The following is a 21,210-nucleotide window of genomic DNA, read 5'->3' as shown; positions in this document are numbered from 1 at the left end:
GGCACATTATATTCAGATTCCACTTGTCTTAGATTGTTTCATTAATCCAAATTTTCATTACAAGTTGACACAGCTTCCTGAAATATTCTCTGCCTGCATTTGTTTTATTATAATGTATAATAAGGAAGTAAATTTCTTGTTCATTTACAGTTGTGATGTTAAATGAAACATGTATACACCTAAACCTCTTTTTATGAATTTTTTTTATGCGAATTTGGAGTTACACGAAATGGGATATCAAAAAAAAATATTTTTTTATGTGATTTTTATTCACTTTTATGCGACCGACCTAAAGTCTAAGTTAGGAAAAAATCCATAATTCAAGAAAATTCTGAGAATTTTGTAGAATTGCATTCTCGTTTCAATTAAGAAAATTCTAAATTTTGTAGAATTTCATTTATCGGAATTCCTCGAATTACAGTACATTACTGACTGTGCATAGAAAAGCAGTTCTTAGCAGTTTGAATTTGGTGTTTGAGTAGACAACACAGTTACCGCATTTTTTGCATTTGCATTTTTTAAGTGAAATCAAAATAAAAATCACATTATAAAATTAATAATTTTGCCAAGAAATAATAAATGGTAAACTATAATATGTAATTTTAAAACTTTCGTTTCATTAACCGAAGATTTTAATCCAGCCCTCACATGATGTTGCCAATAAACAAAAAAAAAAAAAAAAGGCAAGCCATTTCCTTGGATATAAAAATTCAAATTTTAGATAGTCTTCAAACTGGGGAAGGTGCGACGGCTGTGGGTAAGCATTTTGGTGTACGTGAATCAACTGTTAGATCTATAAAGAAAAATAAAGAGGCTATTAGAAAAGTGGTATGTTCTGGTACAAAATCGAGTGCGAAATTATCATCATACACAAGAGATGTTGTTCTAGAAAAGGCCGAAAAAGCTTTAGTGATGTGGATGGAAGATAATGTACAAAAAAGAATGCCAGTTGAAGGAAATTCCATCAAGCAATCAGCATTGAGATTTTATGAACAGATTAAAAAACTACAGCCAGATACTTCATCTCAATCGAGGAAAAAATATGAATTTCATGCTAGCAATGGTTGGCTGGCTAAGTTTATTAAAAGACATGCTCTTCATAATATAAAAATTAAAGGTGAAACGGCTTCTGCTGATGAAACAGCTGCTAAAGCATTTCCACAAAAACTTGCTAAAATAACTGAAGATGGAGGTTACACTCGTGAACAAGTTTGGAATATGGATGAAACTGGCCTTTTCTGGAAAAAAATGCCAAACAGAACTTGTATCAAAAATGCAAAAAAAAAATGTTGGTGGGTTCAAAGCAGCAGAGGATCACATAACACTTCTATTTTGTTCGAACGCTTTAGGAGATTGGATGTTAAAACCACTGCTCATAAATCGATCATTAAGACCACGGCCAATGAGAGGCGTAGATTTTCAAAAATTGCCAGTTCGTTGGATGGCCAACAAAAAAGCTTGGGTGACCATTGATATTTTCACTGAGTGGTTCCACAAACATTTTGTGCCAGAAGTTAGACACTATTTGAATGATAAGGGTCTCGAAATTAAAGTGCTTTTGATTCTTGATAATGCACTCGGTCATCCTGCCATAGAACACCCAAATGTGCAATTTTTTTTTCTGCCGCCCAATACCACATCATTGCTACAACCTCTAGATCAGAGTATAATTGCGACTTTTAAAACATATTATGTCAGATGAATATTTCAGTACGTTTTGAACAAGCTAAATGATGATGAAACACTGTCAGTTATGGATGTGTGGAAAAAATTTTCAATTATGGATTGTATTGATCAGGTTCGATTATCGTTATCTGAATTGAGACCAGAAACTATGAATGCATGCTGGAAAGCTATTTGGCCCGCATGCGTTAAAGAGAATGCTCCTGTTCCCTTCAATCATACTGCAGAATTCCCCAATATAATAAGTTTGACATGTGAAATTAGCGGAGAAGGATTCGATGATCTCACGTCGGCAGATATCAAAGAATTGTTAATTGATAAACCTCTTAGCGAAGACGAAATAGTGGAGATTGTTTCTGAGACTCCTGAAAGTGAAGAATTTAATGATAATGATCAAGATAATCCTACTTTTACTGCTGACATAATTAAAGAAGGTATTAAACTGGCCAGTAATTTAGGCAATTATTTTGCCTGACATGATCCAAATGAAGAACATGCTAGGAAGTTTTCACGTGAGCTTAAGTTGTTAATGTCTTCATTACAGAGAATTATATCGCGACTTATCTAAAGCATCAACACAGCGATTAATAACTGAGTTCATGCCTGAAACTACTGAAACAACCAGTGGTACTTTTGTTCAAGACATGACAAGAAGAATTCCACAAGTTGTGGCAGAAGTCAATGATGATGATAATAGCATATCTAGTAGTTTTAGTGATATTACAGTCTCACGAAAACGAAAGCTTTCACATTTATTGTCAGAAACTGATAGTGAATAACAATTTTTTTATAGAATTCTTAGCAAACAACCGAAATGAATGTTTTTTTTAACGTTATTAAAATTCATTATATGTATGTGTGTTCTCCATGAAATGTAAATAAAAATGTTATGATCCTAACGAATTTAATGTTTGTTTTTTTTTCATTATTTTACTTATATTTCAGGTTTGGAACCAGTCTTCACTTTTTCTATGGAGTCAGTGGTTCTTTTTACGCGAATTCTATTTACTCGTAATTTTTAGGAACGTATCTATCTTGTAAAAAGAGGTTTAGGTGTATAGTGAAATATTTGAGCAGCATTGTTTATTAATTTCCCTTCTTGTGTGTACACTGTTACTTTTATTTTTTTTCCTATAACAAAACATTTGTATTAAGATATATTAAATTATAAATTAGATTTTAAATTATATTGAAATAATAAATTTAGTTTAATCCTTTATCCAAGTGTAAGCAAACAAAGTTTGCACAAACTTTGTTTGCTTACACTTGGATAAAGGATTAAACTAAATTTATTATAGTCTAACCAAGTGCAAAATAAACTTCCAAAATATTGAAGTAATCTCTCTCTCTCTCTCTCTGTCTCTAAAGTTTTTTGTAGTTTTCGTTAAGACAAATTTGATGTTATGCTTCCATTTTCCATGGCAACATTCTAATTTTGCTTGTTTATAAGGCAAAGAAAGATTTAGGTAGTTTACAGAACGATATCTGGTAAGTATTGCACATATCCTGTGCATATTTTTATTTCTCCACACCGCTTTGATCATTTCCCATTATCATTTTCCAGCATGTACCAGGAAATGATATCTAGAAATGGAAAATCATTCCAAAATGTTGTTACTCTTTGGAAGAAGTTCCTAATTTGCTTTAATATTGGTCTTTATAGTTTAAAAAAAAATAAATAAATAAATGAAATAGAAAGTTGGGTCAAGTTAAGAATGAACTATGTTATACTTCAAGTAAACAAAGTATCATTAGTAAAAATGTCTATGCCTTTTTATTCCCAAAATGAGGTAGGTTGCACTCTATAGTCCTAACTTTTCTGGAAATTAGTTTGTAGTCAGTATCGGCTTTCAACATTTGCTGGATATTGGTGCATTCTTCAGCGAGTGTTTACAGATGTAGGCATGAGGATATGACAGATAAGTTCTGTTATTTTGTGATTGTAATCATGAAATCAGTATTATTATGTGAAATAGTATGCCTTATGATAAATTTTCTTGGGTTTTGGATTTAAAAACTGGAGTTTCGTTTGTGAGAAAAATACACTGCTTAGTTGTGTCATAGATTGACTGAATTCAGAACTAGATGAAAAAGAGCTTAGAGGGGAAAAGTTTCTCTATCTACTGACTAGAATCAAATGTATAATGTCTTTCTTTTGTTGATCTAGTGTTGTGAATGTCATCATGAGCTTGTACAAATCATCATCAACTTCATGACTATGACAGCACTACATGATTAAGTTTACATTATTACTAATCTCTTATCAATAATTTTTCTTAAATTAGTCTATTACTGGTCAGCACTCACCTTTCATTTTTTTAAGACACTTCCGACTGAATCAGTCACCTAGATCTTGGTCTTCCTCTGGATCTTTTTCATGCCATCTTGGTATCAAACACATATTTTGCTAACCTTTCTTCTTCCATTCTGTTTAAGTGATTGTATGATTGTACCACCTTAGATTAGCCCTGCTTACATATTTTGAATGCAGATAATGTCATCATTTTTAATGATTCTGCCATTGATGTCATCTGTTCAGGCTCCTAATTTTTCTAATGACTTTCACATCTTGGTCTCTAATCTTTGATCAAGTGTTTTTGCATTATGGGATACTAAGGCAAGTGATGAGAAGTTATACCACCTTTGCCACGAGTTGCCCCAGTCCTGAAAATACTTCTGTAAAGGATTAAACCAAATATATAATTGGTAGCATAGCCAAGTGAAAAAAACTTCCATCATATATCTCTAATCCAGAGAATTTTAATAAGGTGTGACAACCTTTGGGCAACTCCTATATGGAAATATGACTTCTCCATTACTTTCACCTTAGTATCACCACCTCTGGGTCTGGCTCCCACTGATGAGACCTCAATAAAGGTCGAAACCAGTCTGGGTAGTGACCCTTCTCTTAATGCATAGCATTATACATTTCTGCAAGATGTGCTTTGCATTATGGGATACTAAGGGAAGTGATGAGAAGTTATACCATCTTTGCCACGAGTTTCCCCAGTCCTGAAAATACTTCAGGCCCAAATTTTGTTTGCTTACATTTGGATAAAGGATTAAACCAAATATATAATTGGTTACATCAAACCAGTATTGATCATTTCTAACTGCTGACTTACAACTTAAATATAGACTATGCATTGCTCTGTATAATGATCCATTTACCCCATGTAATTGTAGTGTTTTGTAAAGCTTTTCCTCTGGGCACCTATGCTTTTTTCCAGATCTATAAAATTTGAGTACAGATCCTTGTCATATCCCATGATTTCTCATCTATTTGTTATAAAGCAAAAATCTGATCCTGACAACCTCTATTTGGCCTGAATCCTTTTTCAAGTATGCTTGCATAAATCTTACCAGGAACACTTAGTAGAGAAATTCCTCTGTAATTCTCACAATCAGCTTTATTCTCTTTTTTGTAGATGGGTGCTATGAGAGCTCTACTTTAATCATCTGGAATTCAACCTTCTGCCCAGGTCTTCTGAATTATGCAGGGTGCCTACTGCAAAATGTTTATATCTCCATATTTGAGCATTTTTAGTTGAATATCGTCTACTCTGGCTGCCTTTCCACATTTCAAATTTTTGACAGATTTTTCTATCTCAAGTATTGATATATACTCCTGTTTGAATTTTTCTCGAAAATTTTCTACTATGGTTCTGTCACTACTTGTTTCATTTAAGTACACTACTCAAAATAATTAGGGGATATTTTAGTTTCTATCGGATAGTTATAAATTTTTTGCAAATAATTATAACTTTTGGGTACTTTATACATGAATAAATATTTCTTATGGATAGGGCGTAATTGATGAGATATTGTTTAAATAATCGATATTTATTACAAATTTTAACAAATTGGACATTTTAGCGTGAAATAACTTGAACAAGAATAACAACAAGAATATCCCCTAATTGTTTTGAGCAGTATATTTCAAAGTAAGCATGTACATTTTCAACTGGTAATATAAAATATTAACAGTTGAAAATTGTATAAATGAAAATTCGTTCATATAATGACTGACATAAGTGGTCATTTTAAAGTCTCTAGGTATAATCTGTAGCTGATATAGTGCCAAGAAGTCAATTCATGTCGAAGGGGAGAAGGGAATAAGGCGATATACGTACACGCAAAATCATGTGCTTTATATGTAAAATTTTCCAACTGTTATACAAGCAAAATAGTTACCACTTTAAAAACTAGAATGTTCATAAAAGAAAATCTAACATTTTGACTTGTACTAATAAACAAACTCATCCCATAAGGCAGATTGATTACCCTATTATTGGAATGGATTCTTCTTCTGCAATGCACAGAAGTGTTGAGGGGTGTAAAATTTGATGCAGTGAAATTTTATATAACAATTTTTTGGCATCGATTTTACTGAGGTCACAAACCATGAGGAAAGAGAAAAAGTGTAATTTACTAAATTTTAAAGAAGTGCTGATTGTAAACTTGTAAAGCTAACTATCAAAAGGAATGATATGGAAAAAATTGTTCACAAATTATAAAAAATATTTTAAAGGTTAAAATTGTGCATAATGTTGGTTTGGTGTAACAGAATGTTAGAAGTAAGTCTTTAAGTTAAGGGAATTACAACGGATTATGTTGGCGACTTTAAAGTAAACAAAATATTGAAAGTCGTTCAGATGTAGAAATTGTTGCCGCCAACTCTGAATGTCAAAACATCAGTGGAGTCATTTATTTACAGAAGATTCGGGGGTCTCCGACACTAAAAACAAGGAGCTTCTGAATCATATAAAAGAGGCTGCTCGAGGAGTTTGTTCATCTTGCAGAAGTAGAAAGCCCAGGAGAAGAAGGTCATTCTACGGAGATGTATTTCCAGTAGCGGAACATGCAACCAGATATGCGCCGTGAACAGTAGATCCAATAACCGACGGTGAGCTATGCTACAGATCCCAGACGAGGACTGCACCAGGATGACTGCCAAAAGCCATTCAGCAAAGGCTAGGATATAGGACTGAAGAAAGCAGTCAGTAGAACCGCCAAAAGTCATCCAGACTGACAGGACTGTATTTGTTTTTTTACGAATTTGTGAGTAGATTTTAATATGTTAACGCTGAGATTGTGAACAAGAATTGTATGGCCGCTGAATGTAGCTTTGTTAAAATTAGTTGTTTAAGTCGCTATAGGAAGTAATTGAGGCCAAACGGTAGCTAATATATTTATTGAGAGGAATGTTAGCCAGTGATATTGATTGTAACAGCCAGAAATTGTCTAGAGGTGGTAACAAGTTTTTCTTAGTATTGTTAATTGCAGGTCTGTATTGTAAGGTTACGACTTTAAGTTTAAAGCAGGAATTAGAGAGAATTTGTTTAATATTGCATTGTGCTTAAAGTAAAGTAAACATGTTTTGTTTGTTTAAAAAAACTATCGCCTGATTTTTGACCAACTCACAAAAATAGCCGAACCTGTGTGCTTAAATTAGAGAAATTGTCACGACTGACTATTTAAGATATTATTTCTACTATTCTATAAGTGTTATAACTATTCTTCCTGTGCCATAACATTAATTCAGGGCAGCGCAGTTACCAGAAAGAGAATAAGATAAATAATTAGAAATAATTGAACTACATAATTTAACATCCTCAAAATAAAAAAATAACAGGGAATCTCGTATCTGTGGTCGAACTATATTGTTTTGTTTAATGTAATATGCGTTATGTATGAATATTATTCATTCCATTATCTCAGAGATTTTTTTAATCGTTAATTTTAATAATAAGAAGAGAAGTGTAACAGAATGTTCTTCCATTTAAGGTTCCTAATCTGTGCGAAGACTTGCTGTCATCTGTTGATCAACCTTTAAAGATTGCCCGTGATAAAATGGTTGGAAAAGATTATTTGCTGTGTGACTACAATAGAGATGGAGACTCTTACAGGTAATATAACAGTTAATTTATTTAGAATATTTAAAAATGAAATAAATATTCAGGAATGAAGGAGAGTATAGAATGCTATCTGAATAATCTCGCATGTTTATCCAACTCAGAAATAAATTCGGACATCAATAGAAGTCCATCATTATCAACTAAACCATAGGGATAGCTTTTGTGATGAGTAATGTACAATTCAAAGTAAGTACAGTTCAAAAATTTTGGGAACTGGCTTCTGTGTTAGATTTTGAACCTGACTCAAAGGTTTTTTAAATCTTGCTGATGGACCCAAGTTTCATTATCATTAATAACACCTTTGAAAAATGAAGACTGCACTAAGTTTCTAAAAAGGCATAGGTGCCTAGAGAAAAGTTTTGATAATACAGCAAAGAGAGGTGTTCTAATTAGAAACTCTGTATCCGAATAAATAGATGCACAAATATCACTTTGAGACACGAACAAAAAAATCGGTGTGTGACTGAAAAACTAGAACCTGAAATTTTAGTTTCTCTTATGAGAAATAACTGTACTTTTGCAGACTGGAAATTATCAGTGTTGAGGTTTCAATATGTCCACATATATTTGTGAAGTGAATCTAGAAGAAATAGATGTTAGGCTTATTCTGATGAAATCTATTTCTCTTTACTTGCTTTATACAGTTCAGAGTAATTTGAAATTAGTCAATATGGAATATGCACAAATGGATTCTATACTAAGCCATGTACATGGAGAATGTCATCCAACTCCTTTAAAAAATCATGATCTGTTTGTCACTGCCCCATCTCTTACACAAACTCAAACCACTACCCATCCTTCCTCCATGCATTGGCAGAATAATACATGCAAGATTTATTCACCAGCTGAACTGGAAGTCTCTTATAGTGTGTTACCATTGGTTTCATTCCAGTATGCTATCCATTTCTCTCAGTAAGAAGAAATATTGGATCTCCCCCCCCTCCCCCTCCTCTCTCTCTCTCTATGATGTTTGAACTCTGAAAGCTTCACTCACGTTGTGGAAGAAATAAGAAAAAAGTAACCCACATTTTTATTCTAGAATCTAAACATGGCTTCAGGCCACTACATGCTTCCAATAAGTAAAGCAATGGTATTATAACAGCCACCACAGAACTCATTTTTCATGCAGTGGTGCCTAGTGCTACAGAATTTAGGACTTACCTCCTGAGTAGTAGGGACATCACTCCTTACCATTCCCCACATTACTTCACTTTTAGATAGTATTCCACAGTCATATTTTTTAATACTTCTTTGCTAGGGATTATATTAAGAAGGCAATTAGTGTGAAGGCTCATCTATCTGAAGATGCAGACAAAATATTTGGTTTCTGAAGATCCTGAACATCAGTTATATGAGCATTTTGGACTTCTGAGGTTTATAACCCTGGACTCCATGCAATCTCTTAGCTATCTCAGAAAGAATGTTTTGAAAGTAATGTATGATAAAAAGTGATTTTGACATTTTCCTTTGGGTGGAAAGAAAGACCTGGGTTTGAATTTCATATGGAATTTCATATAAAAACTTATTTATTTTTAAAATCTGAAGATGATTTAGCCAGTCTTATACAGAGGTGACAATGCTTTCCTCCTGATAACTTGGGATTTTCATCCTCCAAACAAACAAGTCAGAACATATGCAGCTTATACACATAAAATACATAACAGCTTTAAGTTGCTTTGGCCATAATCATAAATAACAATATCATAGAGAAGTGATAGTTTTCCTACTTCTAAATTCATTTATCTCATTGTTAGTTTTGCTATGAGATAAAGAACAACTTCATATATCCCCGTAAGGTTGGAAGAGTAATGGTATAGTACAACTCTCATTAAAATGCTTAGTGTGTGTGTGTGTGCACGCTTGCACCTAATTGATAGTGATTTGAAATTATGTCCAAATATTGGAGTTATCATAAGTTTCTGAAGTAGCACCATTATTACTAAAGTCTTGTAATTAGTTTTTGGCTCAAACAATATATTTATATAAATACAGCTTTCTTATATCATATTAACACTGTCATAAACATTCGGATATAATATTCTTGTATGGATAACTTAGATATTGATTTTCACCTATCTTGTTCATCATCATCAAATTCCTGATATGTACCCTCAAAGGGTGTGCAGGATATGATAGTACTACATGAAAAGCTTACATCATTACTAACTTCCTATCTACAATCTTCCTCCAAATCAGTCCGTTACTTGTCAAGACTCCAAAATTATCAGATTTTATATTTCTATCGTGTAAGGCACTTTTTACCGTGTCAATCCACCTATATCTTGGTCTTCCTCTGGGTCTTTTTCCTGCCAACCTGGCAGAGAACACTTGTTTTGCTAATCTTCCCTCACCCATTCTGTTTAAGTGACCATACCATCTGAGATTAGCTCTGCTAACACATTCCTGGATGTTAACAATGTCAAGTTCTTTCCTAATATCCTCATTTTTAATATGATTTTGCTATTGATGCTATCTATTCATGCTCCTAATCTTTCTCAGGACTAGGGTGGCCAGACGTACCCCATTTCAGGGTATAATACTCCATTTACTGAATTAAATTTATAAAATACCCCTTTTGTAAAATCTTAAATGGGGTACGAAAAACACCCCTTTACGGTGTTTCGGACATAATATCCATTTTTCAGTTTTCTGTACTAAATAAAAAAATATTGACTATTGCCTTTACTGTGAAAGCCACCAAGTAAGCAAAATGTAAATGCTACAAATCATATAATACCAAGTTTAGGTGATTATAAAAGAAGAAAATTAGCCGCAGGTAAATATTTTGTTGAAATGCATTCTCAAAGACTCGAAAAACAACTTTGTATCCTACTTATATAGATCGTTATAGGATTTTATATTATGCTTACTTTGTAATACTCTGCACCTGTCACAGGCCAGACAAGAGAGGAAGTACGGACTCCCATGGCCACTACCTGAGATCTTTTGTATTTCATTGTATTAATGTAAGGCAATAAATTCTAGAAATACGACTTTAACCTTTTTCGCAGAATGTCCTCTTCATCATCATCAAATATGGAAGAAGAAAAAATACAGAGGTTAAATCAAGAGAAAAAAAAAGAAGATAAAACATCAGAATTATTTCAACAAGGAGTGGCAGAAAACTTATGCCTGGGTGATTAAAGGAAGAACTGTTGGTAAGGGCAAATGTTTATGGTGCAATTTTGAATTTTCCATAATAAATGGAGGTGTTTATGACCTTAAAAAGCATATGTTAAGTAATAAGCATAAAAAAGGGAAAGTATTAGCTAGTAATCAAACTTTAAATTAATTTTTTATTTCCTCGACGTCGTCATTAGTTTCAACTGAAGAACAAAAGACTGTTGCCTCCAAAGCTATGTTTGCCTATCACACAATGAAACATGTTCATAGCTATCGATCATAGGATTGCATGAGTTCATTATTCAAAACATTATTTTCATGATTCAAAAATCACTTCTCAATTGACATGCGTGCCAACAAAAATATCTAAAATAATAAATGTTTTAGCAAAAGACTGTGTATCTACAGTTGTCGAGAATTTAGGAGAAAATCGGCCATTTTCAATTGCAACAGATTTATCAAATAAAGCAGTGTTTCCCAACCTTTTTGAAGTCGCAGATCCCCTGTAGTGAATGTTAAATCACCGTGGCCCCATAAAATCCAAAATGGAAATTTTTTATATTTTACATATCATAAAGATGAAGTAATAAATTACAGTTATACAACACTGAATGTGTCATTTATGACAATGCAATACTGTTATAAATGGAGATATTTGGAAGAATATGAACATATCAATTAGGCCAGGTGTGAACAACAGGTGTTGTGAGCAACATGATAAGATAAAGTTTAATGAAAACAAACTATCCCATGGACCCCCTTTGAATTACTCGCGGATCCCTGGGGGTCTGCGGACCACAGATTGAGAAACATTGAAAGAAAGGAAACATTAAAATGTTTCCTTTAATGTGCAGATATTTTTCTAAATCTAGTGGAGGAGTTCAAACAAAACTTTTGAGTTTCTTTAACAGCCAGTCAGAATCTTCAAAGGATATTTCACTTTGCTTACTTCAAAAGTTGAAGGAGCTGAATTTAAATCCTGAGAACATTGTTAGTTTTTGCGGTGATAATGCTAATATAAATTTTGGTATTAATCAGAGTGTATTTACAGAATTAAAGAAATTTAATAAGGATTTAATAGATATGGGGTGTCTTTGCCATGTCTTACACAATGCAACAAGAAAAGCTACAAGCTGTTTAGAAGTTGATATAGAATGTGTAATTTTAAAAACATATAATGAATTTAGTTCACATAGTAAAAGGTTAGAAAATTTAAAAGAACATGAATTTTGCGACCTAGAATATTCAGATCTAATGTGTCATGTTCCTGCAAAATGGTTGTCACTCCTTCCAGCAGTAGATAGGATAAACAAAAATTTTGAGCCAGTGAAAAACTATTTTCTATCTTTGGAAAGATGTCCACCTATTTTACAATATTTGTTTTCGAATGAATTAGCTGAAGTCTACCTTTCTTTCTTTTCAAATGCAGCAACCTGTATCCAAAACGTAATTAATCTAGAGTAATCTAGAGCAGGATGGGCCAATTATAATAGAACTATTTAACCTAATGGCCAATCTAAGAAACTCTCTACTTTCTAAATTAAATGACATTTTTATGGATTCGTTGCTATACAAAAATTGAAATCTTGTCGCAAACCAGTAGAGATAAATTTGTTTAAGAAAAGGACAGACGATTTTCTGAAAACTTTAATTCAGTATATTGAAAAAAGATTTAGTTTTGAAAATAATAAGTATGAGTATCTTAATATATTCAAATTACATGAAGCGGCACATTTTGATCTTTTCTTAAAAGTTATAGATTTATTTAAAATTTCCAATGAGGATATTAGGAAAGAACTTGACATTGTCAGCATCCAGGAATGCGTTAGCAGAGCTAATCTCAGGTGGTATGGTCACTTAAATAGAATGGGAGAGGAAAGATTAGCAAAAAAAGTGTTCTCTGCCAGGTTGGCAGGAAAACAACCCAGAGGAAGACCAAGATATAGGAGGATTGATACGGTACAAAGTGCCTTAGACGATAGAAATATAAGCTCTGATAATGTTGGAGTCTTGACAAGTAACAGACTGATTTGGAGGAAAATTGTAGATAGGAAGTTAGTAATGATGTAATTTTTTCATGTAGTACTGTCATATCCTGTACACCCCTTGAGGGTACATGGCAGGAATTTGATGATGAGTATTAATATTGATTTGCTGTATGAAGAGTATGTCTTGTTTAAATCGTTCTATAAAAATATTGACACAAAAGAACTCAAAAATATCACAGATATTTGGATAAAATTTTTAAATGCATACGGTGTTCCTAATATCGAAAAAAATTATTAATTTTGTTTTTGCTTTGCCTCACTCAAATGCAATGAGTGAGTGAGTATTTAGCTTAATGTTCAGCTGCTTAATGTTAATTTCCAACATTAAGTTTCCAACTTAATGTTGGAAAAAGGATAGGATCAGATTAGACCTAAAAACTGTTGAGGGAGAATTACTGGTGAAAACCAATTACAATATGTCATGCAAAGAATTTTATGCAGTTGTATTAAAAAATGAAAAATTGCTAAAAGAAATTCGCTCGAATAAAAAATATTGTTAGTTAAATACTTCTCTTTTGATAAAGTAAATCAGGTTTACTGAATTTATATTGTAAATGATTATGCAAAGCATATCTTGAGAATATTTCTAAAAGTTTACATTAGTGTTCATAACTGCCAAAATAAAATATTTAAATTTTGTTTAAAGACTTGCTATGAATTTGACTAATTGTACCAAAATTTGACCAACTCTGTGTTTCATGCATTTGTATATTGTGAAAATCTACAAATATAGAAATAAAATAATCTTATTATAATTGTTCGTTCTTTATGTTTGATAGTGCGATTATCCCCAAGACCAATAATGAATACCCCAAAATCTGCGTATGATACCCCAAAACCAAATTTTTAATCTGGTCATCCTACTCAGGACTCTCATATCTCAGTCTCTAGTTTTTGGGCAAATGTTTTATTTCTAACCCAGCTCTCAGATCCATAAATTCAAATTGGTTTGAACACTGTTTGTATACAACTAATTTAGTGTTTTGACTAATTTCTCTCTTCTTCCATAGAGATTTATTCAGTTGACTTCCTACCATACCAGCTTTATTGATTCTGTTGTCTATTTTCATTAAAAATTGTGCCTAAGTAGCTGAAATGTTTTACTTGTTCTATAGGTTCTCCATTCACAGTGCAGTTGATATTTTCAATGCTTCTGTCTATTTTCATTGTCTTTGTCATCTTATTGCTGACACCTTCATACCAAATCTATTACAACAGTTATTCAATTTAATCAGGGAATCTTGCAGACTTACTGGATTTATTTAGAAGTATAACATCATCAGCATAAAGCAAAGAGCTGAGATTAACATCTCGAATTGTGATATCAGGTTTAATACCATTTTCCTTCATAATGTGATCCATATAGATATGAATAACAGAGGGGGATACATCCTTTTCTGACACCAGATTTAATATAAAACCATCTTCCTGTACTTCAATTCTAACTGCTGACTTACAACTCAAATAAGGACTAAGTATTTCTTGATATAATGCTCCATTGACACCATACAACTGTAGCATTTTAAATAGCTTTTCTCTTGGCACTTTGATATATGCCTTTTGCAGGTATACAAAACTTAAATACAGATCTTTTGCTTTATTCTAATGATTTCTCAACTATTTGTCGTAATGAAAATCTGATCCTGACAGCCTCTATTTGGCCTGAATCCAGCTTGTTCTTCACCAGGCTTCCCTTCCATAATCCTTCTCAACTGTTTCTCAAGTATACTTGCATAAATCTTATCAGGAACACTCAGTAGGGAAATACCTCTGTAATTCTCACATTCAATTTTATTTCCCTTTTTACATATGGGTACTATGAGAGCTCTACTCCAATCATCTAGAATTCATCCCTCTGTCCAGGCATTCTGAACTATGCAGTGCAGCCACTATAAGACTTTTATACCACCATACTTCAGCATTTCTGTTCAAATATCATCTACTCCCACCGCCTTTCCACATTTCAGGCTTTTGATGGCTTTTTCTACTTCAAGTATGGATATATATCCCTGATTGCATGCATGTTGAGTGTTATTTCCCACTGGGCTATCACAGATTGTTTTGTTTAGCAAATTTTCGAAGTAATTATTCTATACATCAAGGATATCTTTTTCTCAAGTTTTTATGACCTTTATCATCTCTGATTCCTTTTACTCTTTCCTCCATTTCTGAGGTTTTTCAACAGCCTCCAGAATATTTTGCCTCCCTCTTGATATTTATTTTCTATGTTCTTACCAAAGTCTTCCCATGACTTTTGTTTAGCTAGTTTTATATAGTATTTAGCTTTCTTACATTTCTCTCTGTATTCTCTAAGAGCACAAGCTGACTTATTTGATAGGAACTTTTGAAATAGGAAGTGATCTTGTATCCATGGTGGATACAAGATCACTTCCTGTATCCACCATGGAGTTCTGATTTTTCTGTCCTTGCAGACAACTTCACCAAATGCCTCTCTGGCTGACATTTTTGAATCAATGTTTTCTTCAGGATATGCCACTGAATCTCTAAGGTTTTGTTCCTATTCTCAAACTGTTTCATTTTTTCTTGAATAATGCTTGTGTATTTTAGTCCCACAGTTCACACCTGAGAGCTGCTCAACTTTTATTTGCTTTAAAACATTCTTACATGTTCATCTTTTCAATATGAAATTCAATTTTATCCTCTTCAAGACTAAATGGTGATCACTTCCAATTTCAAATACTCTATACTCTGTACATTCTAGTGTCCTGCACTAGTGAGAAGACATCAACAATAAACATAGTCAATAAGACTTTTCTTATTTGTTGAAAGTTTATTTTGCACTTGGTTAGACTATAATAAATTTAGTTTAATCCTTTATCCAAGTGTGAGCAAACAAAGTTTGCGTCTGAAAATATCTTCAGGACTGAGGAAAGGTAGTGCAACACCAGGCAACTCGGAGCAAAGGTGGGCCAAGCTATCATCACTCCTATCTCAGTATCTCCCATAATGCAAAACACATCTCCTTGCAGATATGTATAATGTTATGCATTAAGGGAGGGTCCACTACCCAGACCGGTTTCGACCTTTATTGAGGTCTTATCAATGGGAGCCAGGCCCAGAAGCAATGGAGAGGTCATCTTTACCTATAGGAGTTGCCAAAAGGTGTGCCACCTTATTATTAAATTACTCTGGATTTAGAGAAAGATGTTGGAAGTTTTTTTCACTTGGTTAGACTATAATAAATTTAGTTTAATCCTTTATCCAAGTGTAAGCAAACAAAGTTTGCGCCTGAAAATATCCTCAGGACTGAGGAAAGGTAGTGCAACACCAGGCAACTCGGAGAAAAGGTGGACCATGCTATCATCACTCCTATCTCAGTATCTTCCATAATGCAAAACACATCTCCTTGCGGATATGTATAATGTTATGCATTAAGGGAAGGGCTAGAATGGTTTCGACCTTTATTGAGGTCTGGTGTTGCACTACCTTTCCTCAGTCCTGAAGATATTTTCAGGCACAGACTTTGTTTGCTCACACTTGGATAAAGGATTAAACTAAATTTTTTACTTTTCTTATTTCTTGCCTCTTCTCTCCATGTGAATTTGTGCACACTTTTATGCTGGAACATTGTGTTTGTAATAACTAGTCCATGTCCTGAGCAGAAATCTAACAGGTATTTGCCATTATTCTTAGCTTTGTTCTTTTCTCCAAAATTTTCCCAAAATATTTTTGCATGTCTTACAATCATTTCCTATTCTGCTATTTAGATCCTCAACAAGTACCAACTTTTCCTTTTTTATTTTGTCAGTTGCTTTCTCTAAACCTGAAAAAATTCCTCCATTTCTACTTTAGTAGAACCTTCTGTGGAACCATAAGCACAAATAAGTCTCACTGTCCAGTTCCTCATTTTGATATTTGCCCACATCACTCTACTTGATATTGTTTGCCATTCAAGAAGATTAGTCTCATATTCTGTGTTCTATACTATAGCTACTCCTTTTCTCCTGATTGTCATTGCCCGAATATAACATTTTGTATTTATTGCTCAGAAAAATCTCACCAAATTGTATCTTTTTTTGTTTCAGTCACCCCTATTATATTGATATAGTACTTATCCAATTCCTCAGCTAGCTCCTTTTATTTGCCATTCAGGCATCTTATGTTGATAGTACCGATCTTGAACTCTGGTGATGTTGAGTTGGGGGTGTGTTTCAGGATTTGCTCCAGCAGCTGATTTTTCACTGTTTGCCCTGGTTACCTGTCAAAAACAACAGGGTTTAACCAGGCGATGCCCCAGCTACCATGAAATTCTGTCATGTTCTACTATCATTTTATATTTTGGTTTAAGCCAATAAGAATATAGTTTAAAGGCTATGTGGAGGTCTGCTGTCAGTTATATAATTTTGACCCTTAAGCATCCCTACTCATCTTGTTTAGAAAAGAAAACATCTAGGGATAATAATTAACTAAGTTTAGTTAGTTATTAATTATTAGACCAGTATTTGCCTTGGTCACCAAGGCACAATATGGGAAAGTGAACAAAGACTGACTGTAAAAAGTGGAATACTAGCTGGTGCAATCTGTGGGTGCCATGATTGGATCTTGCTTGTTGCTCTTGGAGGTCTTGAGATGGTAAACTGAGGGCAGTCATATTTATTTGATAATTCATATCTGTAATATGGTATATCAACTTTGGAAAGGCTAGAATATAGATGAATATAGTTCTTGCATCAATTTATTTGGATCTTAGGTTTTTATCTGTTTGTCCAAAATATGGTAGTTTGCAGGTATAGGGAACACTGTAGATCTAATTGATAAAGAGGATTTTTTGGGGAGCAGATGAGGGTAGCTAGTTTTTGATATAGTTCAGAAGTCTTCTTGTTCTATCTTAAGAATGTATAAAATTTTTCTAAAATATCCTATATGTAATTGGTGACAATTTGATCTGTTTATTTTTTGGTGAGGGAGAGGAGAAAAATGAGCAGTGGTGGCCCGTGAAGTTTTAAGTGGGGGTGTTGCCTATACAAAATAATTTTTAAAACAAAATTATTTTTTTCCTAATTAGTAACCAATTTATTAATAAATAAATCTGTAGATTTATTTATTAATAAATTGGTTCTTGATTAGGAAAAAAATAATTTTTTAAAAAATTATTTTGTATAAGCAGCACCCCCCACTTAAAACTTCACAGGCCGCCACTGAAAATGAGTTTTGTTGATTTTGGAAAGGGGAATGAATGCCATTATACTTGACAAAAAATTATATTTTTGTTTTTAATCCTTACCCAAGTGTAAGTAAACAGAGTTTATGCATGAAGTATCATCACAACTGGTCTGCTTGTATATAGAGGCTGTTGATTTCAATTGCCTCTTTATGCTAGTTAGACTGGTTTTGACCTTTATTGAGGTCTCATCAGTGGGATATTAATGCAGAAATTGGTAAAAATGTCCAAAAATGTGTTCTGTGTGTGTGTGTGTGTGTGTGTGTGAGATTCGTTTCAGCAGATGGGCTGATATGGTAGTAATTTTATAAGTAAATAAAGTTAGCATGTTAATTATTATCCCTATTTATTTATTTATCATATGGATAGTATACAGCAGGTTTAATTAAAATTAAAAGCAATCTTAAAGAACAGAATATATAAATTTAAGAGTAAACCATTACACAAAGTAAGTCATCATTTGTATCATAAATTTATGTCCAAATTCACCAGACACTTAGCTGCCTTTGCCGGTCTGGTTGGCCGAGTAGTTTACTTATCTGCTCTCCAGCCAAAAAGCTGCCTGTTCTAATCCAGCTGTGGGCATGGATGTTTGTGATTGTCTGCGAAAATACTACTGGTGGTAATGGGCAGTAGATGGCATTGGTGTAGGTTTGCTGTAGTTGGTGGATTGAGTGGTGGAGATGGAAAGTTGTAGAGTGGGTAACCTCCATCAAGGAGTCCTTGGACTCCTTGAAGGTGTCACATAATAATAATAATATGCTCACTAGGTTTGATGGGTTGTCAGGGAAAGCTTGTAAGTTGCATTCATACATAACGTGAGTCATTGTCTGAACTGATGCTCCACAGTCACAAGCCAGAGTTGGATTGATGACCCAGGAGTGCAAGCATGCCACACTCCTGCCTTGTCTGGTTTGAAGATGGTTAGGTATTCACCAGGAGCAACAATGGAGATCAAGGCCAGATGGTCAAGTAGTTGGATCCTTTATAGCCTTTTTGTCAAACAGGATCAACATATTGTTCCACTCCTCTTTCCATGCATTGGAAATATTAAATCCCTTGTTGATCAGCTGTTCTGTGTTTTCAAGGAGGGATATTTCAGGGAGTGTCCAGGCTTTTCAGCTAGTGTCTGAAGCCCATGTCATATACAGTTGACTGCCATCTTTCTCTTCTTGTAATGGTCTGTGTTCCAACAAGGAATATATCCTTTTTAGTATCCTCTTGGATACAATGTCAGTCTGCAGAGGGGACCACTCTCACAAATATTTCATAGTTGCTCATCTCAGGCTTAATGAACCATGCTATGTCATCGAGTTTCCTCTTAAAGATACTCCAATTTGCCTTGCAGAAGTTCCATCTCAGGAAGGGCATCAATCAGAGGGGGCCTACCTGGAGGATGACTGGGCAGTGTTGTGGTTTGACAAAGCTAGGGAGTACTTGTTGGATTATAGGGACTGGCATCAGTTCGCTGTCAGTAGTAACAAAGCATAATTCCGTGTCAGTATTCCACTGTTCAGAGTGAAAGTTACTTAGTTGTTTGGTGTCAAAGAAAAGTTGCAAATTATTAATATCTGCCCAACATACCTAGGCTTTTTTTTTTTTCACCATTTTCATCACTATTCTTATATTTCCACTGTGTATGATGACTCTCAAAATCAGCTGCATATATTTCAGGCTGTTCATATAGGTTTAAACTGACTGTGGCCAATACATATCAGAAGGTTTGTATGCATTTACTATTTTTAGACCACAGGAGAAGGATAGTTATTGTTGATATACTATGGGTTTGTTCTAGTTCCTGTGAGAGAAGTGATATCCCTACGATATTGCTTATTGCATATGGGGGTACGTCCATACATTTTGTTGCTGTGGCACCAATCATTGTGTATCTGGGGAATAGTACATCTTCCACTGGCATTCGACAAGTGTTCAGTATGTGTTTCTTGTACAATGACTGCATCAATGCTCTCTTTCAGAAGTGCTTTTCTGAAAACTTTGCACTTGCTATAGCTTAAACCTTCCATGTTCAGCTGCAGCACTTGGACTCTTGGGTTTTTGTGAACTGTTATAGGTGTTAAACCCAATCTCTCATGGCAGTGATCATGGAATTGAAGGTGCTGCCAGTTTTGCACTTTCAACACATGTCCTGGTCTCAATTACCAGGAGTCCCTGAAGTAGAGTTTTGTACCCAATATCACTGTTGCCCATATAACATCACCCAGGAGGGATATATGCAGCTTAAGGATTGCTACAGATGAGAGCATTTCTTCCTCCCATTATTCCTAGATGTTTGTTTTCTCTTCTAAACAACAACATGAGAGATTTCAATATAATAGTTAACAGATTATATTTCTTGTTGTTATATAATGAAAAATAAGATTGGAGAAGTTTTATATGGTTGAATACAATATACCAGTTTGATATTCTTCATGATAGCTATGCAAGTATAAGTATTGAAGTATGAAATGGAATTAAATTAGATGGTATCAAAGCCATTCATTAGACAATTGTAGTTTACAAATGGAATAACTTTTCTGAATAGGTCACCTTGGAGCAATACTTATGATCCACCTTTGGAAGATGGAGCTATGCCATCTGAACGATTACGTAAACTTGAGATGGATGCCAATGAGGCTTTTGATCAGTATCGAGAAATGTATTTCGAAGGTGGAGTGTCATCAGTTTATCTTTGGGATTTGGACCATGGTTTTGCAGGAGTTATACTGATTAAGAAAGCAGGTGATGGGTCAAAAAAAATCAAAGGTTGTTGGGACTCAATTCATGTTGTGGAAGTACAGGTAAGAATATTATAATAAAAATTAATTTGTATGTTGAAACAAATTTATTCCACTGCATTAAATATAATAATTATTATGCAAAATCCCTAATAATAATTATACAGGGCTCCAGAAATCCACCCGCCCACTTGCTTTTAATACTGTTATTCAAAAAATACAATTATCTTGAAAGACAAGTCAAAGACCAGATCACGTCACTGAGTGTACTGTGAAAAGTAGTCTGGCTCCACAAGTGTGCTACTTACTTTCACGTTTTCGTGAATTTATATTATGTCTTCCCTGTTAAATTATTGTTCATGGTTAATTTATATAAATTCATCCTTCAACTTGAACAATAAATGAAAAAAAAAAAAAAAAACACAAACTGAATTGTGAAAAGAACTGTGTTGTAGCATAGTCAATCAGTTGGATGACTATGACTTGTTGAATTTATCCTCTTAAATTAAGGTCTTTTAAAA

At 33.8% G+C, this 21,210-nt stretch overlaps 1 protein-coding gene across 1 annotated transcript in view; it reads left to right on the top strand.

Annotated features, from left to right (window-relative positions):
* Positions 1-21,210, top strand: part of cpb (F-actin-capping protein subunit beta) — a 102,951-nt gene that overhangs the window by 24,231 nt on the left and 57,510 nt on the right. Inside the window, exons 3-4 of the mRNA XM_090399478.1 lie at positions 7,471-7,592; positions 20,497-20,752. Of these exons, the coding sequence (XP_090255604.1) occupies positions 7,471-7,592; positions 20,497-20,752 (378 nt within the window). The remainder of the gene's footprint in view (positions 1-7,470; positions 7,593-20,496; positions 20,753-21,210) is intronic.

The sequence above is a fragment of the Typopeltis vanoorti genome, chromosome 1 (genome assembly GCF_054136105.1).
Source record: "Typopeltis vanoorti isolate ZY-2024b chromosome 1, IOZ_Tvanoo_1.0, whole genome shotgun sequence".
NCBI classification, from domain to species: Eukaryota; Metazoa; Arthropoda; class Arachnida; order Uropygi; family Thelyphonidae; genus Typopeltis; species Typopeltis vanoorti.
This window is presented reverse-complemented; position numbering and strand designations above follow the sequence as displayed.